This window comes from Xyrauchen texanus, chromosome 9 (genome assembly GCF_025860055.1).
Source record: "Xyrauchen texanus isolate HMW12.3.18 chromosome 9, RBS_HiC_50CHRs, whole genome shotgun sequence".
NCBI lineage: Eukaryota > Metazoa > Chordata > Actinopteri > Cypriniformes > Catostomidae > Xyrauchen > Xyrauchen texanus.
This window is the reverse complement of record NC_068284.1, coordinates 12,987,426-13,001,244: the sequence shown is the minus strand read 5'-3', so window position 1 is coordinate 13,001,244 and position 13,819 is coordinate 12,987,426. Positions and strand designations below refer to the sequence as shown.

General features: G+C 39.6%; 1 protein-coding gene across 3 annotated transcripts; it reads left to right on the top strand.

Moving 5' to 3' along the window:
* The first annotated feature begins 6,467 nt into the window (after positions 1-6,467).
* LOC127649418 (uncharacterized) lies at positions 6,468-12,791 on the top strand. Of its 3 annotated transcripts, none has more exons than XM_052134493.1 (9): positions 6,468-7,035; positions 7,997-8,047; positions 8,473-8,693; positions 9,139-9,355; positions 9,519-9,693; positions 9,832-10,049; positions 10,350-10,560; positions 11,573-12,573; positions 12,725-12,791. In XM_052134493.1, exons 4-8 carry the CDS (start codon positions 9,317-9,319, stop codon positions 11,614-11,616), a joined length of 687 nt encoding a protein of 228 aa, XP_051990453.1. In that variant the 5' UTR covers positions 6,468-7,035; positions 7,997-8,047; positions 8,473-8,693; positions 9,139-9,316; the 3' UTR covers positions 11,617-12,573; positions 12,725-12,791. The 3 variants fall into 3 exon arrangements, with proteins under 3 accessions (XP_051990453.1, XP_051990451.1, XP_051990452.1); XM_052134491.1 differs by lacking the exon at positions 6,468-7,035 and adding an exon at positions 7,235-7,388; XM_052134492.1 differs by lacking the exon at positions 6,468-7,035 and adding an exon at positions 7,235-7,388 and having other exon boundaries at positions 8,473-9,355.
* The last annotated feature ends 1,028 nt before the right edge of the window (positions 12,792-13,819 follow it).

The following is a 13,819-nucleotide window of genomic DNA, read 5'->3' as shown; positions in this document are numbered from 1 at the left end:
TTCAATAAACCATAAACAATTAATGAACATGCACCTGTGGAACGGATGTTAAGACACTAACAGCTTACAGATGGTAGGCAATTAAGGTCACAGTTATAAAAACTTTGGACACTAAAGAGAACTTTCTATTGACTCTGACACCAAAAGAAAGACGCCCAGTGTCCCTTCTCATATGCGTGAACGTGCCTTAGGCATGCTGCATGAAGGCATGAGGACTGCAGATGTGGCCAGGGCAATAAATTGCAATGTCCGTACTGTGAGACGCTGAAGACAGCACTACAGGGAGACAATAAGGACAGCTGATCGTCCTCGCAGTGGCAGACCATGTGTAACAACACCTGCACAGGATCGGCACATCTGAATATCACACCTGCGGGACAGGTACAGGATGCCAACAACAATTGCCTGAGTCACACCAGGAATGCACAATCCCTCCATCAATGATCAGACTGTCCACAATAGGCTGAGAGAGGCTGGACTGAGGGCTTGTAGAACTGTTGTGAGGCAGGTCCTTACCAGACATCACCAACAACATCGTCTCCTATGGGCACCAACCCACCTTCACTGGACCAGACAGGACTGGCAAAATGTGCTCTTCACTGATGAGTCGCGGTTTTGTCGAAAGAATGAGCATTACACCAGGGCCTGTACTCTGGATTAGGATCTATTTGGAGGTGGAGGGTCCGTCATGGTCAGTGGCGGTGTGTCACAACATCATCGGACTGAGCTTGTTGTCATTACAGGCAATCTCATCGCTGTGTGTTACAGGGAAGACATCCTCCTCCCTCATGTGGTACCCTTCCTGCAGGCTCATCCTGACATGACCCTCCAGCATGACAATGCCACCAGCCATACTGCTCGATCTGTGCATGATTTCCTGCAAGACAGGAATGTCAGTGTTCTGCCATGGCTAGCGAAGAGCCCAGATCTCAATCCCATTGAGCACATCTGGGACCTGTTGGATCAGAGGGTGAGGGCTAGAGCCATTCCCACAAGAAATGTCAGAGAACTTGCAAGTGCCTTGGTGGAAGAGTGGGGTAACATCTCACTGCAAGAACTGGCAAATCTGGTGCAGTCCATGAGGAGGAGATATATACACACATACAAACATACAGTAATGTATACACTGATGAGCCAAAACATTATGACCACCTGACAAAAATGCTGTTGGTCTTCCACGTGCCTCCAAAACAGTGCCGACCCACCGAGACATAGACTCTACAAGACCCCTGAAGCTGTCCTGTGGTATCTGGCACCAAGGCATTAGCAGCAGATCCTTCAAGTCCTGTAATTTGTGAGGTGGAGCCACCGTGGATCAGACTTGCTGGTCCAGCACATCCCACAGATGCTCAATCGGATTTAGATCTGTGGAATTTGGAGGCAAGGGCAACACCTTGAACTCTTCATCATGTTCATCAAAGCATTCCCGAACAGGAGAGGAACTTGGGTTTGTTCCAATCAATCAAACCAAGTGTGAAAACACCCCCCAAAAAATTATATTAAAAATACCACCAAAACAGCATCATAAAAGAAATCCATGGGAAGAAGCTATACGATAGTTTTGTGAGATGAACAAACAGAAATCGAAAAAATCTTACCTGATGTTGATAAATGAAGCCAGTGGTAAATATGAACTTGAAGTTTTTTTTTTATTCTGTCCAACTGCCATGTAGTGTACACATACTTCCAGTTTCGCTAGATTGGGCAAGTTTCCACAAAAATGTGCTTGGGCGGGTGGTCAAAATTTGAGCTGCTTTAGAATGATTTTGGCGGGTTTTAAAATGATAAAATTACGAATTTCCATTGCCCATGCAACAAAAAATGACCCTGATATCAAGTGGTGGTTAACGACTGGACTTATCTGTGGAGATTTTCTTGGAGAAATTGCACCTTTGAGTTTCTTCCATGACCAGGCCACTGATGCGTTTTGGCTAGAAGTTTAATGCTGTTGAGAACACTGTGGGATATATCGTGAAGCTGGCACTTATGGTGATCACAGTAGTTTCATAAAGTAACACAACATAAAGGTGACTTTTTAATTTGCTACTCTTTCTTATGGATTTGCGCACAAGAACACGGAATGATTGAAAATCAGCTTTGTTACGTCCACGATAACCGCTGTCTAGGAACCTTGACTGTATGTTTTAGCGAATTAACCTTACTGAGATGACTACAAAGATTTACAAATTTCTTGGAATTTGGAATGAGCCATAACAGCGTAAAAAGGTAGGGCAGATTATATATAACCTTTATATGATATTATATATTATTCAAAAATAGGCCTATTGAATGGCAAAACATAACTGCAATCATAACAAAATGGCATACTTTCATTATTTGGCTTCTTGAAATCCCAGGGCAGCATATTTGTTCCTTTTCTGTGCATGTGTGCATGTGTGTTTGTTTATATGTGTGAATAAAGAAAAATGGGTAAACGGAAATGTTTTAAGAAACTTTATCTTTGCGTCGCTTAATTGTGTTGTATAGGTTGTAAAGGCAACGCTGTAGAATTATGGTTAATGTGCATTTCATTTTCATATACATAATTTGGGAGATTTGTTTTGCATTCTTGGGGGTTTTGAACAATCATTGGGCTGGAAAATGTCAAACGAATCTGGCAACATTGCATACTTCCTTGTTTCGTCGCAGGGTAATTAGTACATCCCATACAGGATGTTGTGTTACACAGTTGTATGAACACTCTACATCCCTCCCCTCAAGATATTATACAGGTATACTATACAAGTAAGGGTTTAATACCATTGCCGACATTTCCTTCTTGATTTGGGCATGTCGAGACTAAGTTGGTGTCAAAGCATTTGAAGTGAAGGGATCTGGGTACCCTGTTAGAGGCATATTGCACCCAGTCCATGTCGGGATACATCAGCTGAGAGGACAACAGGTTTTGTGATGTCAAATTATTGAAGAACTGGAGGGCTGTACACAGCATCCTTTAGCATTTGGAATGCAGCAATCTGTGTCTCATGCCAACAACATTTGACATCTTGGTGCAGTAGCTCTCTTGGTGGGCCTGTGAAGTCACTGTAGTGCGAAATGAACTTGGAGAGGCAGTTTGTCATGCCAAGTAATCGTTGCAGGGCCAGTTTGTCCACAGGTGTCGACATTTTGTGGACTGCTGTGGTTTTGTAAGAATCTGGTTTTACCCCCTGATCAGACAGGAGTTGTTCTAAATAGAAGACAGAGCGTACTCTAAATTTGCACTTTTCTGGGTTCAATTTCATGTCGATTTCATAAATTCTATTGAGTATCTGTTTGAGTTGTCCAATGTGTTCCTGCAATGTATGGCCCCAGACCAAAATATCATCTACCACAGTTTCACATGTCTGTCCAGAGAACAAATTTTACATGGACCTTTGGAATACCTCACTGCCAGTGGAGATTCCATAAAGCATTTGCAAGAATCTGTACCTTCCATATGGTGTCATGAATTTGGTAAGATTTGAGGATGCATCAATATCCTCAAAGGGTGAAGATCTTAGCACCTGGCATATCAGCAATTACTTGTTCCACGGTTTTCAAAGGATGATGAGGCATTAGCAGTGCTTTTCTGAGATGTACTATGTCAATACAAATTCTAGCCGAGCCATCTTTATTTTTGGCTACAACCATAGCTGACACCCATTCCGTGGCCTCTGTTTCAGGGGTGATGATGCCTAGCTCAGTCATTCTGTGAAGCTCTGCTTTAACTTTTTACTTCATCGCAATGGGCACTTTCTTCAGTGGACATACAGCAGGCACAACTGATTCATCTAATCTCATGTGATAGACAACAGGCAGTTTGCCATTGACTGTGCAGTGGAACAGGTCTTTGGATTCATGTACCTCTGGTACCTGGTTTTGTTGTGTATGAACATCTGGGCCTAAGTGAATCAGGTCCATTGCTATGCTGTCCTACAAACCAAGCAGTGGTCTGACATTTCGATTAACAATATGGAAATTGAGTTGACCTTATTTGCAGTCCAATAATGTGGTTCCTTCTATGCTGATGGTTTGCCATCCATATGCAATAAGATTAACCTTTTCATGTGTGTTTATATGAGCTGTGGTGGAGGATATGAGTTGCAGCTGTTGTTATATATCTGTGGCAGCTCTAACATTGCACTTAGCTCCTGTATTCACCTTCAGTTTTAAATTACCAGACCAGTTTTTGAGTTGTAGCATTGTGAAGATTTGACATTTTTGAGTAACATTATCCAGTGCTTCACAATAGAAAGTGTCATCAGGTGTATCAACAGTTGTTTCCAGTTCATTCACTCTGTTAAAGTTTGAATTTCTGGGTTGGATAGTTTTAATTTGCATTATGGGATGATTGCGAATTTGAACATACGGTAATTGCTTGTTCAGTTGTGCAGATCTACAATACTTTGCGAAGTGGTTCCATTTTCCACAATTGTTACACAGTTTGTTGAAGGCAAAACACTTATATTTTTCAGGAGAATGCTGTATGTTGCAATTGGTTCAGCACTGATTTTGCATGGCACACATGCCAGCATCATATTTTTGTTCTCTCATACTCCTTTTGGATAGCTCATATGACAAACAAATACTGATCGCAGAATCAAGTGTGAGTTTTTTCTCACAGAGCAGCTGCTTCTGCACACAGTCACTTTCAATAATGCAGAAAATGTGGCCTCGTATCAGTCAGTCATTTAGATATCCAAACTCAAGTTTTTTGCAAGTATTTTCAGTGTGGATACATATGTTTGGATAGAATCACCAGGTTTTTGATTAGTCGAGTTGAAAACGTTTCTGTCCATTATTATATTTTTTGAGGGCAAGCAGAGTTCAGCAAATTTCTGCAGTAATATGTGGGATCCTCTTCTTCTCCCTCCACGATAGTGAAAGCCTTGGATTTTTCCACCGCATCCGGGGCAGCCAAGTTCAATAATGTGAAGGCTTGCCCCTTCTTTGACTTGTCCGATAAACCAGTGTTGCAGTATATTCGCCATTCGTTTTCAAACTTTCTCCATTTATCAGCAATGTGCTTGTCAAAGACTAGTGGGTCAGTGCGCCGAAGACCTTCTGCCTGTTATCCCACATCTGACACCATGTAAATGTTGATAAATTAAGCCAGCAGTAGATATGAACTTGAACTCTTTTTTTATGTCCAACTCCCATGTAGTTTACACATAATTCCCTATTATGTTGCAGCGTAATTACATATATCCCATACAGGATGTTGTATTACAACGTAGTATGAACACTCTACATTACCCTCGAAAAATGCTTTCAAATCAAATCAAGTGCCAAATCAGGTCATGGGTGGCACTAGGGTTAGGGTACAGAGGCTTAAGTCCTGAATGTTTTCAATAGAGCCCAGGATGTTTTTATCATATTGTGGAATGTAATAGAAATATACAGTATATTTTTGTATTAAGTAATGTATGTATATACATTATATATTCATACACACACAGCATTAATTATATATATATATATATATATATATATATATATATATATATATATATATATAAATAATTAATTATGTCAGTCTTTCTTCACAGTATCAATAATACCAAATACTGACTCAGTTCAGTGCACACATGCTGTCTTTTTGGGCGCCTGCTTTCCACCAGAAATTTCTCCAACGATGCATCATACTATGGTGGTTAAGCAGTGAATTACGTCGTTGTATGGGAAACGCACCCCTGAGCAGTTGTAGGGGAGGGTGTGTTATTGTTCTAAAAAGCATTGGATTGGACAAGGTTTCTCGAACCACATCATCAAGTTCTCCAATGCCCATATGGAAAAGATATAGATAAATTTTACTAAATGTTTATATCTTTTATCTGAAACTTGTAAGTAATATATATAACAGTCAAACAAGACACAAAATCCTTAGTAAAATTGTGTAATATGAGATTTAAGATAATTTGGGAACTTATAATTACTTTATATGACAGTAAATCCACATAAAATATTCTTAGTAGATACACCTAACATCAAAGTTATATGAGTTGGGCAATCATTAGTGAAACCAAAATCTTGGTATATTGTATAAAAACCTTACAAGACAATAGACATATGTAAGATGTCACATATATGAGACATTATAGTACATGGAAAAGCACATGATGAGATTACCAAAAATAATTTATGGCATTTCTAAGATTTTATGACACTAGCATTGTCTCAGGTTTTTAGATCACACTTTCTTCAATCTCAATTAGTGAATTTTTCCAAAAATGATTACATGGGTTATATTTGTTGTTATTTAAGATTTTATGAGTAATTCTATCCAATAAAATAGTCAAAAATTAATTTTTATTTACAGTTAGTTTCAAGTTCTTGTGTATGCAGCAAATATTCAAAATTGCCATGTAAAAATAAAAAAGACCCAGTCACTCATTTCTTGCCGTAGAAAGATTTAATTTTGCACTTAATTAGTATATGACATTATACAAGTTGCACTGAAAGTTTGTGGAGAACCTGGTGCTAAATGACTCGTAGACGACCTGATTCTGGGTCGGGGTGTCGTGCGTGGCAGAGCAGCACACTCGCTGCGATCCATTGAAAGTCAGCCCTCGATCCAAGTTTTTGTCGGTTTCGGTGGCGGCCAGCCGGGCGTCCGGCAGCTCGCCGAAGTTCGGCCCCGTGGAGACACAAGGTGGACCAGCGGTCTGGAGACACGTCGACACGGGGGACGCGAGACCGAGTCAGAGTCCGCCCGGCCTGAGGCAGGCAGGCAGAGAGCGCGGAGGTTAGAGCGCCCCTGGTCCACCAGGGAAAAGACTTAGTCTCAGGAGTGGCCTGCGGCGAGGCCACTGGTCCACCAGCCCAGCTTTGGGAGGGTGTACCAACGGTCGAAGCTGCCAGTCGCTCCTGAGTCTAAGTAATTTTTTTCTGGTGGACCAGGGATTGCTGTTTAGTTTTGGTGGACCAAGGGTTGCTGTTTAGTTTTGGTGGACCAGGGCTTGCTGTTTAGTTTTGGTGGACCAGGGGTTGAAGTTCCATTTTGGTGGACCAGCTGTTTGGTTTTCGGAGGGGGCGGGAGACTCCGAGTGAAGCCGGGTGAGGGGTGCTTAATGTCTACTAGGGTTGCTGGTGAAGCTAGCTAATGTCCTTGTCAACACGATGTGACCATTTTACCGCTAGAAAGCTACCGGAAACTTCAGCTAACTAACGTTCCCGTTCCTCGAAAATAATGACTACAGAGCAGTGCGAGGTTGTGGGTAATGCGCATGCGCAGGGCCGCTAGATAGATAGATAGATAGATAGCGAGAGAGAGAGAGAGAGAGAGAGCGAGAGCGAGTACACTGCAGAACACCGGCGTAGAGGGACATGGAGGGAAAAAAGTAGAAGGTTGAAAAAGAAGGCATCTTTTGAATCACGACCGACGAACGGCCAACAGACGACATAGTTTGGTGAATCTGGAGTTAACATTACGATTTAAGCTTCAGTGTTTGAGCTTAAATTTGAAATACATTTATTTAAGTAACAACTGATTTTTTTAATGGCGAACGTTAACTGGTTTAACATTACATGTTACAGTTGTAGCTAATGTTAGCTAAATTAAGTTAGCTCACAGTCACTTTCAGCTTATATTACCCAAAGTGGTGCATTTTAGCAAGATTAGTTAAGTTAACGTTAATTATCCTTATTTTTAATAATATTTATATGATAATAACACAAGTGTAACGTTGGATGAGTGTACAGGACAGGCCTTGTCTTAGATTATAACATATCCAGTAACGTTAGCATTGGCAGAAGGCAAAGATAACGTGGCAAAGTTAACATTTTTTCAATGTCTGCATAAATATTTGGTCTCCACCATTTTATTTCCATGTCAATATTACAGAAACTTTGTTTCTGATTCTAAGGTTTTTAAACCAGTAAATAGAATGATTATTTATAGGTTTACTACATTTGGTTGCACAGCCTTTGGCCAAAATATATTCATGTTCAAGAACATCTTGTAGTCAGTAAGTTAATGTGCTTTCTGTATTTCTCTAACGTTACTGTCTGTTAATAGGAAACACCGGACCCTTTCTGGTTGGTTGTAGGCTATAGAGGCACCTGTCAGGTAGGATGGGCTAACGTTATATGAAAGAAATTAATATCACAATAATCATAAAGACATATCACATTATCTGCTCACCTCTGTTAAATCACTTAACCTATCAATACCCTAATCTGCAATTTTCAGATTATATTCCTTTGGATATTTCAGATCAAATTTAGAAAGAAATGTGTTTAATATGTGCTTGATATTATCAAATTAGGCAACAGAATTGTGTATCACAATATATTCAAAATGGGTCTTAAATTTCATTTTGAGTGGCAATAAAGTCTTAAATATAACTTGCCTAACCCTGCTGATACCTAATAGTAGAAGTGTTTTTTGTCAGAATACTGATGTTAAATGTTAGCTTAATAACAGTTTCTGTCTGCCAGTCATTTATTGATTGCTAAGCCAAACAATGATTTTTATTTATTTGATAATTTTAGAACACATGGAGAGGAAGTTTGCAGTGGTGCGGTGGCGTGAAGGGGAGGATTTTGGGAAGCTCAGTGACATAAAAACCGATGCCATAAGGGGGTATGATGATTCCAAGATGGACCAGGATGGGAATCCCTTTGCCACCTACTCAGCCGTAATTGAATGGCTCATGGGAAGAAACAACGAGGAGGCTGGCCTCACTACAGAGGCACTGTCATTTTTGTTAGTGGTAAGTTAAGAGTTACTAACTTACTCTAATTCACACAAACACAAGTACTATGTGGTTTTGATGCTGTAAGTGCCACAATCAGTATGTCATCTGACAACTATGTCAAAAATGAACTAAAAATTTAACTATGTTAAAAATGAGATGAGATAATAACACTTTGACAGTTGAAACCAGGTTGAATAAAGCTTTTTGAATAGTTGTTTATGTCAGGTGTCATGTATACCTTATGCATAACCCCCTGAATATTTGCATAGAGTATACATAGGGTATGCAAGTATACAAGTATATGAGCAATGCTTACAGAGCATGCATGCAGTGCTTGCACTTATTTTGGAGCACACATCACTAACTTCAAGTATATTTTCAGTCTTAGTGTTACAAGAGGGTGATCTGGTGTAATCAGCTGTTTGAGTATAACTCTGGTCTATTTGCTTTTGTTTTCTAGCTACTCGTTTTGAGACAATCCGTAAACTCACTGCTGAAGGAAGAAGAACCTACAGAGCTGACAAAGAAGGCCTCAGTGGCCCCCCAAAAATATGGGGACGATTCAGATTGCTCAACTGATATTGAAACTCAGTCTCAGCAAGCAAAATTGACGTTAATTTACTTTTAGCTCCTATGCAATGACCATATTTCCCAGTGGTACAATGTACATAGAATGTGTAAGGATTTGGCACTATTGTGTAATAGGCATTAATATCTAGCTAAATCTGTAAGGATTCTTGAATCTTGATATTGATTCTCTTGTACATAATGGCTGCTCAACTCCAGCAATAGCTGTCTTTTTATTTTGTTTTTGTTTTTTTCCTATCTCTTGACACCCAGAAGTCAAAGGCTCCCAGGAGGACAGACCCTGCAGAAGAGTTTCTTAAGCTATACGGTCAATCACAGCCTTCTTCAGATAATCACAACAGTCTGACTCAGACTGTGGTTGAATTAAAGCAGGAGATCAAGGACCTGAAAGAAGAGAACGCAAAGTTGAAGGAGATTGTTCTTCAAGGTATCATTGATTCATATCAAATATTGAACCATCAGACAAGTAATAAACCTTTCTCTAAATGACTGTAGGCTGAATTGGCTGTATTGTCCTAAAGGAGTGATAATAATAAATTATTTGTTTTTGATGTACTGTGTCTAGATGTGCCAGGACTCCTACTGAGCTTGAGGAATATAATAGATTCGGCTGCACCTCCTAAGAGATCCAGGGTGGAGCCTACCACAGCATTACCGGCCCTTCCAGGGTCTCCGCAGTCCAGGTCCAGTTCTCCATGTGCCACTTCGCTGTCCCTCCCCAGATCTACGCTGTCCAGTTCCACATCTGTGTCTCCATCCCTGACTGCCTCCCAGTCTTCTAAGGTAATTGTTTTTTAAAGAATAAATAAATACAGCATATAAAATAGATCTACTGCTTGCCAGACTTGCTTTTAATCAATTCAATTCAAATTTGCTTTATTGGCATGAATGTAACAACAATATTGCCAAAGCGTCCCACAAACCACATAAAAACAATCAACCCCATACATTTCATTAAACAAGTAATTACAGTGTAAAGTAATGAGTATGGCAGATCTAATGTGCTTATATGTCTAAAGTCTGTTGGGCTGAAGAAGTCAGACATACTGGTATTTTAAACTTTAATGCTCACCTTGTGTCCAGGTTGAGATCTATCCTGGGACCGGAGTCATGGTTGAGAAACTGGCGTGGGCCTATGCCCTCAATGCCAATTCGGCAACAGTCTTTGTGAGGCATCTGCTCACCGCAGTCTTTCCAGTGGAAAGACTGCTGGTGAGCAATCTTCGAGGGAACAAACGAGGCGGAGGAGAGGCTCGTCGACCATTAGACAAAAATAAATTGGATGCCATTTACAGTATGTTTTTTCTTTTTAATGGGTGTTTGACCAATAGTCTCTGCTTTTGTGTGTTTCCTGGTGAAATATATTCCTATGTAGTCACAAGTTGATTTAAATGTAATATTTGAAAACATTGTTCTTAGGATTAGGGTTTACTGCTGTCAGCACTGTAATCCCAGAAGTGTTTAACTGTTAATAAAGACTATTGAAAAGATATCCTAGCAGCTTTTTTTTAATATTACAGATGTATTCGGACTGCATTTATGTCATTGTGTGGTAGAAAGTAGTTGATCTGGGTGTTGACCAAACCATGCCTTGCCAGTTTTATCTCCGCTTCATCAAATGTTTTTGACTGCAGAAACTCATATGAAATTATATAATTTCATACATAAAAAGTAAGTTTTTAATGCTGCTATGTTCATTGGCTGACGTAAGAATTTTATTAAAAAAACATAAAGAAAGCATAGTTTACATGAAAATATTAATAGACATTACATACAAAAAACCTATATAGAATGGTATATATTCATATATAAAAAGTATATGCTTTTATACATACGTGGACATGTTACTTGGCTGACATATAACAAACTTATAAAAAACATATAAAGTAAGCATAGTTTACGTTTAAATTAGATATACTTTACGACAAGAAAGATATATGTAATTGTAAATATTAATATATAAAATTTATATGTCTTTATAACTAAGACATGTTTTACATAGTAATTAAAAATGCTAAAATGATATGGAACATATACGAAAAACATACTTTGCCATGTACTTTCCTTATAAACAGCATATATATTGTTTGTTTGATTCATACTTAATTAATATAATTACGTTGTATGAGAAAAATGTGAAAGTGGCCACTTTCATGAGTAAATCATAGTATGAGACATATAACTCTCATAAGACATATAATGCATATAAAACATAAACATTTACTATTGTAGGCAATAGGAAATTCTTACAAGTTTTTTCTGTTTCTTTTCCATATGGGTGACACAACCATGGTGTGTCTCATCAGCAAGAACAACAAGTCAGCATACAGAGAGGAAGTGCAGCGGCTAACGGACTGGTGTAGAGCTAACAACCTGTCTCTGAATGTGGACAAAACAAAAGAGATGGTTGTTGACTTCAGGAGAGCACAGAGTCACCACTCTCTGCTGAACATTAACGGAAAGCCAAGCAGCGTCTCTACTTTCTTTGAAGGCTGAGAGAAGAACATGTCGTACCCCCCATCCTCACTACATTCTATAGAGGGACTATTGAAAGCATCCTGAGCAGCTGCCTGGTTCGTGACTTGCACCGGTTCGGACCGCAAAGCCATGCAGAAGTATTGAGGACAGCTGAGAAGATCATCAGGGTCTCTCTTCCCTCCATCAAATACATTTACATCAAACGCTGCATCCGCAAAGCAACCAGCATTGTGGATGACCCCACACACCCCTCACACAAACCTTGGCAGGAGGTACCGAAGCATGTTACACAGCCAGACTGTGTAACAGCTTCTTCCCCCAAGCCTTCAGACTCCTCAATACTCAGAACTGGACTGACACACACACACACACACACACACCTGTACACCATCCAACTTTTGCACATGTCCAGAGTTGCACTTTTATCTAATTCATTGTCACTTTACCTGGCTGCTACCTCAATAACCGCTATGTCCATAGAACATTATTTCATAGTATGTTGTTTACATTTAGCATTTTAGAAAGTGTCATCTTTTTGCACTGCTCGATTATAAATGTGTACTGGTCAGCGATGCACTGCCTCTCACTGTGCCTATTGTCCTGTTCCATTTAGTAATTTATTGTACTGTCCCATACTTTTTGCACACGTTGCACGTGCACTTTAAGTAGAAATGTTATTTAGTCTGTGTAGTCTCATGTGGTTCTGTGTTTGTCCTATGTTGTTATGTAGAACTATGGTCCTGGAGGAACGTTGTCTCTTTTCGCTGTGTACTGTACTAACTGTATATGGTTGAACGACAATAAAACCACTTGACTTGACTTGACAAAAGTAAGTGGGACCTTTTAGTTTTAGTTTCAGTAATATTTTAAGATTTACTTTATAAATGACACCCCATGATGCAACATTTCTTTTTAATTTTTTGTAATTTTCTCCCCTTTCTCTCCCCAATTTGGAATGCCCAATTCCCAATGTGTTCTAGGTGGCTTAGTGATTTGCCTCAATCTGGGTGGCGGAGGACGAATCTCAATTGCCTCTGCATCTGAGACCGTCAATCCACGCATCTTATCACGTGGTTGTTGAGCATGTTACCACGTTCGGAGACATAGCGTGTGTGGACTCGCTATGTCTTCATGCTATTCTCCGCATCATCCCTGCACAATTCACTTTGCGCCCCACCAAGAGCGAACTACGTTATAGTGACCACGAGGAGGTCACCCCATGTGACTCTACCCTCCCTAGCAACTGGGCCAATTAGGTTGCTTAGGAGACCTGGCTGGAGTCTCTCAGCACATCCTGGATTCGAACTCCAGATGTAGTAGTCAGCGTCTTTACTCGCTGAACTACCCAGCCCCCATGATGCAACATTTAAAAAAATGGTATTAAGTGTTTTATATTTCGAAATATTTTATCAAAGGATAGACCCGAACATATCTTCAGATGTCTGGTCTAAGCCTTAAATATCCAATGACCCTAGAACCACCCTTGGCACCAGCTGGACGTCCAAAACAGTGAAGTGTGAGATTTTTCAAAAATTGTCATCTTATATCACAATAACATCATATGAGGGAATTTAATTTAAATATTTTTTGGTGACCTAAACCTTTAGATATTGCTGTTACTGTCTCTTTCAAATTATGCAGCCCTAACCCTGCTCAAACAATCCAGTGTTTGATTTGGCCCAAACATCAAAGATGTTTCTTTTGCTTGTTTATCCACAGTTCATATCAATACTGTAAAAAATCAAGGTCCATATTTCAAGCCCCTAATTGAATGGGGCATGTGATTAAGATGCTGTGTTCTAACCATCCAGCACTTTTTTTTATAGGTTATGTTTTAGAACCGTGAACCTGTGCAAATCTGCAAAATATTTTCACATTGTGGAAAATTAAACACAGACTAACAGCACAAAAACATGCCATTTATTAGCAGAAAAAAAAATGTGGTAATAGATCACACATGTGCAGGACTCAAAGCTGCAAATTATTTTTCCACAGTATTTCATGGTAAAGACCATATATACACCACACTGTGATACTGTCAACATCTGTACATTTAACCATATGCTGTGCATTTA